This window comes from Alligator sinensis, unplaced genomic scaffold (assembly GCF_000455745.1).
Source record: "Alligator sinensis unplaced genomic scaffold, ASM45574v1 scaffold550_1, whole genome shotgun sequence".
Taxonomy (NCBI): Eukaryota; Metazoa; Chordata; order Crocodylia; family Alligatoridae; genus Alligator; species Alligator sinensis.
Genome location: NW_005841980.1, coordinates 453,789 through 461,514, shown reverse-complemented (window position 1 = coordinate 461,514; position 7,726 = coordinate 453,789). Strand labels below are relative to the sequence as shown.

The window sequence follows — 7,726 nt, the reverse complement described above, 5'->3', positions numbered from 1 at the left end:
CGTGTTTCAAAAGGGGAAATAGTTGAAAGTCAAAATGAGCCATTTTGAAATTGCCAAGTGAAACAATTTTTTTCTTAATTGAGTTTTTTTCCCCCAATTTTTGCCGATCTTTTGTCCCAGTTCAGGACAGGAAGATTTTCAACATCTCCGATTCTCAGAGGGTGCAAACTGTTTCCCGCTCAGCCCTGCTCAATATTTCCTTGAGGGTCCATCCCTTGGGGCTGCACTCTTGCAGCAGGAGAAGGATTGCAGGATTTGGGGACAAGTGAAACAAAACTGTTGTATTCTTCTATCAAAGCGATGCCGGGGATATCCATTACAGCTGTGTACTTACTTGGTGGTAACGGTTGCAGCATCTGCCTGAAGCCCGGAGGTTGACTTTGGGCAGTAAGGGAAAGCAGCTACAACTCTACATAGTTAATTAATTAAAGCAAAGGAAGTGCCAGTAACCTATGGCATGGTGACTGTGAGCCAAACAGAAAGTGAGGCACGTTGACCTGGATTGAGAGTCCTGTAAAGGTGATAAGATTCCCAACAATGCCAGCGGCTTGGATCAGATGTCATCAGCAAAAGGTACTGAAGGCATGTTGTGGCATCTGGCCACGCAACACACTGCTCAGACAGAAACCCTATGCCCTTTAGCATGCCCGAACTGAGAAAGTCTTACAGGAATCAGAACTCGTGGCAGAGGTGATATCTTTTATTAGACCACCTAAATGTTTTGCAAAAAAAAAAAAAATGCTTTAATTGCAAGCTTTCGGGCACAAGCCCCCTTTTACAATCTTTCTCCTGTGACACCAGACATCACGGTGTTTATACGGGAGAGCGTGCTGCATTTCTTAGGGGATAGGCTGCTGGTAGGGAGATAAGTGTACCTACTCAGCTGATAAAAAGGAATGATCCCCTTCTGATTTTATAGTGATATGACAAACCTTGGGCCCAGGGCACTTGATTGCTCGTCATTTTAATTGCAGATGGACTTCCACCAAAGCATCAGGTCAGAGAGCTGGAAAAACCAGGGTCTGAATCTTATTTCACACTACGGAGAGTCTGGAGAGATTGTCTGGTGACACTGCACCTGTGTATAAATCATGGGCATCCTGCACTCAGCGCGCCTTTTAATGCTGCGGAAGAGGAAAGAAATATAACTATGGTCTCGGCGGGGAGGCAGGTAAAAGGGCTTTATAGGGTGGAGAGACATAGTGGGCTTGATTTGCACCCAGCGTTTACCTTCATTTTGCAGAGGCGACAGACTCCTGGCGTAGGTGCTGTGCCAGGAAGTGCCGTCATTATATCCACTATTTATTTTTTTATATCTCTGAGCACATGTAAGGTCATGGTGAGACTTGACTGCATCAGAGATGCTCTGGGCTACTTTCTGCTCTCTCGGGTATGGGACCTAGGGGTAGAAATGGTGTAAATGGTCTGTGCACGCTGGGGAAGCCTTACCTGACATTTGAGGGACTGGTGGTAGGGAGGGCTGGGGCAGTCTACGCCTACATGTGCACATCTGTGTTGTTTTTTTAAAGGGGAAATATGTTGCAGATGCCCAGTGAGACACCCCACACAGGGTAGCTTGTACACAGGATGACTGGCAGTTCACCTGCAATGCCCCCAAAATAAAGCATTGCACGTGGCTACCCCTGGCTGGGAACCCCAACAGTGGTTCTTCTTGCGACACCCTCAAGCAAGTCTGCATCCTTTCATCCACTTGATCTTGTGCGCTAGGTTTACCGAGCCCAGTGTAACGAGGGTCTTGGGTGGGAGTATGAAGTTATAGGAGAAGATTGCTGTGCCACTTTGTTCTGTTATAGCTGCGGCACGGCGGCTTTTTCACAGTCTATACACAAGCCAGGAGCTGCCACGAGCACGGGCTGGAAGAGAACGGGTCTGCCATATGCCAGATTTAAAGGCCTGGGCAAATGACATGCAAGTCTTTTAGACAATGAGCAAAATGAGCTTTTCATTGAACATGAATATAACACTAAATTGCTGCGTAACCGCTAGTAACCTAGCTTTAGTTTTTTGAGGAGGCATGCATAAGTAGATACTCCGTGTTTAAGTTATTTTAGCACATGAAGAAGGAAGCTAAAATATTAATGACGTTGCCTCAGCAAAAGTTGGAGATGTTAGCATGGATTTCTGCAACTATGTTTGTGTTGATTAAAAAGCTTGTGTTAATAGACTCTTATTATGGTCAGACACTGATGCTAATCATTTAACAAGAATGGTCTGATCTCGTTACGTACTCGGAGCATTTGCTGGCCGCACAGTAAAAGTGCACGTGTTTCCATCTGCAAAACTGTAGATGAGATGGGAGCGCAGCTTTCTGTTATTTCCCCGTTTTAGTTCATTATGCCACGTTGCCACTTACGGTTTCCTATTGGCAACTTGCAATAGCTTATACAGAAGCCACGTTAGAAGTAGGCAGGGAATCATTTGGGGCGCTCATCTTTTTTTAAAGGTGCATTTAGAAAAACCGCAGGCAAAGACTAAGGGCATGGATGTGAATTGTGACCAGATCGCCTCCTTAAGCCAAAGTGCGTTGACAGGAGGAAGAAAGCATTTGGAGAAAAAGGTGTAGAGCGGTCTAGGCATCCACCTATTTTTTCTTGTAAAGAAATGATCCTTGGATGGTAGCTAGCTTAGGCAGGTGTAACTTCTGTATACATCCCTTCTGAGAGGCCCAGGTAGGTCTGAGCAGCTCCATAATTGTCTCCTCTCTGAAAAGACCAAGAGACCCTCCTAACTGCCTGTATTTATCAACTCCTCGAAGTCCCCACCTTGACTCTCGTTCACTAAGTAAGGTTTTGTAACTTAGCTGGAGCCAGGAGGTAGCTCAGGCACCGTCTTGAAGTGTTCGTGGCCGTGCGGGTTATTTTGAGCAAATGCTTTTCCTCCCTGCTGTTGTCTTAATAACCCTCTCGACTTAAAGCAATACAGACATATGTGCAGTAGATATCCCGGTGACCAGACAGTGTACAAAATGCATGAATTATTAGAGAAGCTCATGATAGGATCATAGAAAATTCAGGGTGGGAAGGGAGCTCAGGAGGTCGCATCTAATCCAACCCCTTGCTCCGAGCAGGACCAGCCCCAACTACATCATCCCAGACAAGGATTTGTCTACCCTGGTCTTCAAAACCTCCAAGGATGGAGATTGCACCACCTCTGGGGAGCCTGCTCCAGTGTTTTACTACCCTCCTCGTGAGAAAGTTTTTCCTAATAATCATCACGTTGGCGATAGCACATGCCTAAATATTTTCTGGGCTCTTAGTGGGGCAGGGAATTTGCTGCCTGTGTTGTGTGACGACACCTGCAAGAAGAGTCCTTTGGAAAAACGAACGTACGTGGAGCATCCTCTACACGGGGCCCTGGTTTACCCAGACATCAGCTAAATATATTAAAAACACCTAACCTGCTAAGAGACACAACGTACCCATCTTGTATAAATCAGTTCATAAACTTGTTTATAATTTTTGGCAGACTTATAAAGGCAATTAACTCAGTAATATATATTCGGCTTTAATGGGCAAGTCAATAATTAATGTTATTGCCTTTGTAAATTTAGCTTTTCAGTTATAAATTAACATAATTAAAAGAGTAATGTTTCAGTATGCATTTTACCAGCCAAATTTAAATCAAGCAATTAAACTGTAGGTTTTCCACATCAAATGAGCTGAGCTTATAATGATACAAACTGTAGACATAAATTTGTTTTTCATGGTCAGGTTCATTATAAAAACATGAAGGAAAATGTTATGTGGTAAATGTAATCAAGGATATTATTCCAAGAGCCATTTATTTATTTTTATATGTATATCTATATATAGAGATATATAGATATCTATATATAGAGAGATATATAAGCCATCTTTTATATATATCTATATATAGATATATATAAATAAATATCTATATATGTCATTTATATATGGGTGTGTGTATGCGTGTGTGTGTGTGTGTGTGTATAAATGGCTTATATATATATATATATTATAAAAACAACTTCTTGTTGTCCTTCCACATTAGACTAGCAAAGCAAAGGGATGATGCTTCCCATATCTGAGTTAATTGCCGGCATTACTGTAATGGTCGCTGTGAAAGGAACCGGGTAACAGTTATCAGTGTGTTTGGCTGGGTTGAGCGTGCAAACACAACAAAGCCTGGACCTGCAGCAGATGCAAATTGCCATCGATCTCTTGATGCCGAAGATCTGTCGTGCTGATTTACACCCTAGGAAGACTTGATTCTGCATTTTTATTTCCCCCTCCCCACCCCCTACCCCCCACCCCCTGTGCTGTCTTGTCACTTCCTACTTTATATGATGCACCTACGCTTTCCTCCCGGTCTGCACGTTTATGCTTAGCCAGCAAGCGTTAGCAGTCGGGCTTCTCTTCATAAGCAAAGTTGAAGACAGGAAATAATGGGAATACATGACTGTCTCTGCAGCTAAGATATGTGCTAAACACAGGCAAATGTTAGAAGCTACAGAGGCATCTGAGATGATGATGATGATGATTAGGCCAGGGCATGAGCTGACAGACTCAGGAAAGGTCACGTCGTAGTTCTTGGACCCACTCCTCCAAGAGGTTAGGATCTTGCCGCAGTACTTAGACCCAGACCTGCCATCTCTTAAGATGCAGGGATATTAATGTTTGGAGCAAACCCCCCCCCGTGCTGACTATGTTATAGCATTGCATGTTAACTACATTATAGCGATATCATCTAAAAAATAAATAACCTGCAAAGAGGAGGAGGAGGCTGAAGGCAAGCAGCACTTGCGAGTCCATCCTGGATCAACACAACCACAGACATTTTTACTCTCTCGGGCTTCTGTATAATTTATCACAGGCAGCAGAGTCTATTTTCATCTTTTCCAAATGTTTCTGAGAGGCATTTTGCAAACTGTCACTGGTTTGCAGGTTGGTAATGAGGAGAGTTCCCTGATGCTCAGGCGCCCGCTCGCACACACACTGCCGTGTTCACTGACATTTCTACAAGCTGAGATTTCACTTGTTTGAAAGTCCCAGATCCCAGTGGGCAAATTTATCCCTGGCAAAAGCCCCATTGGAATCAATGGGGGTAGCACCGGAGATGAATTTGGGTCAGTGAACTTTATTCGAATGTTGTTCAGAAAGGTTGAGTCCTGTGCGGATACATAGCTGCAGGCTGCTTCTCTTTTGCAATCCCCAGTTGTTTAAGGGTGAATGGATTGAAAAAAAAGTTCATCTCTTGGGAGGAATTTACACTAATTGACTTAAATACATGCCATGATTTTTTGCCCGGTGTTATTTCAGATGTTAAAAGTGTCTTTTTAAAAAAAAAAAAAAAAAAGGGGGGGGGGGGGGAGCTAAATCAGCTCCTTTTGAATGTTAGCTAATGAGTCATATTTTATAAAGGGATCTTCAATTATGTGAGCACAGTAAATTGCAGGCACAATGCACTGTCGGAGCAAATAAGAGAAAGCAGACATCTAGCTACCTGATTACAGGCAGAGCCAATTAGCTTAACTGTGCCTGTAAAAGTGTCAGAGGAGAAGTGGTTGTGAAAGACAGGTGTAGTGACAGCAAGCTCGATTTCCTTTCTGCCCTCCATCACCGCCCAGCGAAGACCCAGGCGATGCAGGAGCACAGTGCCGGCCACCTGTATTCCCATGTCGGAAGATGCTCGGTTAGTGATGCGGTGGCAATGAAAGAGGTTGTGGGGGCGTCCTTTGGATTAATGGCAGTGCTCGGTGTGGTCCCTAGTGTTAATTGGGATATTGCAAAGACCACGTTAGGGTTGCTCCGGCGATGGAAGATGGCATCGGGGCGCTGGTCTGGTGTCGGGCAGCTCGGCCGTGCCGTCTGCTGGCGGTGGGGTAGCGCTACGGCCCCTGTTCTGGTGTGGCTCTTCCCTGTGCCGCCCATCCTCTCCCCTGTAGAGCTGGGAAGCTGCCTTGTAATAGTGGGGGGCCAATCTTTTTGGCAGACATGCCACAAATTAACTCCATGCGCTCCCTGAGTGCCCTTCCCCAGCACAGTCAGCTGCTTGGCTTTCTGTTCCCTGATCTGCAGCTCTGTTTTCTGCTCCCTTCCTTATCTGCTACTACGTTGCCCGTCTACACACGAAGGCTTCCCGTGCCGCCCGACCTACGTGCCGCGGGCCCTGCCCTCTGACGTGGGAGAGCCAGGCCGAGCGTGTTTCGGACAGCTGTCGGGACCCGTTCGGAGGAGGCGCCGAAAGCGCGTTCCTCACGCAGCCTGCAGGACTGCAAGGCCTGTTCCAGGAATATTGCTTCATCCTTTTGCTATTCGCGAAAGCATTTCGTTATTAGCACTTTAAAAATAGACCGTCTGGCCTGGAAAGCTTCGTGCAGAACGGAGAGTGCGAGCACGCAGGGAGGGAAAGGGGAGAGAGGCGCGATTATGGAAATCCTAATTCTCAGGTGCCACCTTTTCTTTCTCAATTGCAAACATATTGGTGCTAATTAACGGTGAAAAGTGAGCTGTGCATTGAAAGCCATTTCCTTGGACAGAGGTTCAGAGAGCTCCAGCTCCTGGGGCCAGCCTGGTCTCCAGTAATTTCTCCACGATTCGTTGACTCAGCCCCGTGTTTTCCAAACCCTTTGGTGCTTCTCCAAGGCTTTTGGACTGGTTCTTCTTGAGCTCCTGATCATCTCCAGCCCCTTCCTTGCTCTCCAGGCCATGCATCCAGGCCTCTTTTTCTGCTGCTGACGAGGCAGCCCTAGCCATTCTTGCTTTGCTCTCTTCATTGCTTTCCCCTCTCTCTGATTCTTTGCCAGATGTCTTTCTCTTTCCCCCCTTAACCACCTGCTTTTCTGTCGGCGAATGCAGTTCTTCCACTTCGAGCTCAGAAGGACTATTGGGTTTTGATGCCAGACTGGAGCTTCGGCGAGGCCGATTTCGATTCGTACCACTTTGAGCATTGGTATCCTCAGGAGCTACCTGATCTGCAGCCAGTTGGGCGTTTTTTTCCAGTTTTGGTGAATAATCATTTTTCAGGTCGGATTTGTTCATTTTACAGCACTTCGCTGCTCTTTGTCACTATTCATGGACTCGGTTCCTGGTTGCATTTTCCCCGCGTTACGCTGGTGACCGAGTGGCTGTGTTCCCCGAGTCCCACGGTGCCATCTTCAGCTGCAGCTTGTCAAATAAAACTTTTGGAAGTTAGGAAAGTTGGGTTTTTTGGGTGTTTTTTTTTTGTCACCGTCTAAGTAAAAATGGCTTAATGGACTGAAAACAGAATCCGAATCCAGGCTGAAAGCTAATGTACCAAAAATTTATGCGATGTGTGAGTTGAAGTGGCTGAGACATTAAAAAAAATAACTTGAGTTTGTAATGGAAAAACCTACTCGGAGGATGTGCTTCTGAGATAATAGCAAGCTGACAGTAATGTGTCCTGGATGCCACATAGTCCAATATTATTTTCCGAAACATCCTTCATGCCAATGTGTTTCTCGGAGATAAACAATAAAGTTACAGAATTTTGTAGCGATGAATTAAGAAGTGTAAGCAAAAGAAGAAAGATTTGTTTTCAGATGGCATTTGAAAAGAGATGGAAATGCGTGCTTTTTCATTGATTTACGTTCTCAAAAACAGAAAGGGTTTAGCAGTAACCAAGGGCTGAAAACACCGAACGCTCACCATAGTGCAGCATAAACTGTTTTCTCCTGAACAATATTTGTGTGGGCCTACGGTAAAGCTTGCATCAACTTCAGCAG

At 45.2% G+C, this 7,726-nt stretch overlaps 1 protein-coding gene across 7 annotated transcripts in view; it reads left to right on the top strand.

Moving 5' to 3' along the window:
• Positions 1–7,726, top strand: part of SGCD (sarcoglycan delta) — a 405,818-nt gene that overhangs the window by 149,601 nt on the left and 248,491 nt on the right. Inside the window, exon 1 of one of the 7 annotated variants that reach the window (XM_025200970.1) lies at positions 5,553–5,673. The exons of the other annotated variants lie outside the window; for them this stretch is intronic. Within the exon in view, the coding sequence (XP_025056755.1) occupies positions 5,657–5,673 (17 nt within the window). The 5' untranslated portion in view covers positions 5,553–5,656. Of the gene's footprint in view, positions 1–5,552; positions 5,674–7,726 lie in introns of those variants that run through there. 7 annotated transcript variants of the gene reach the window in all.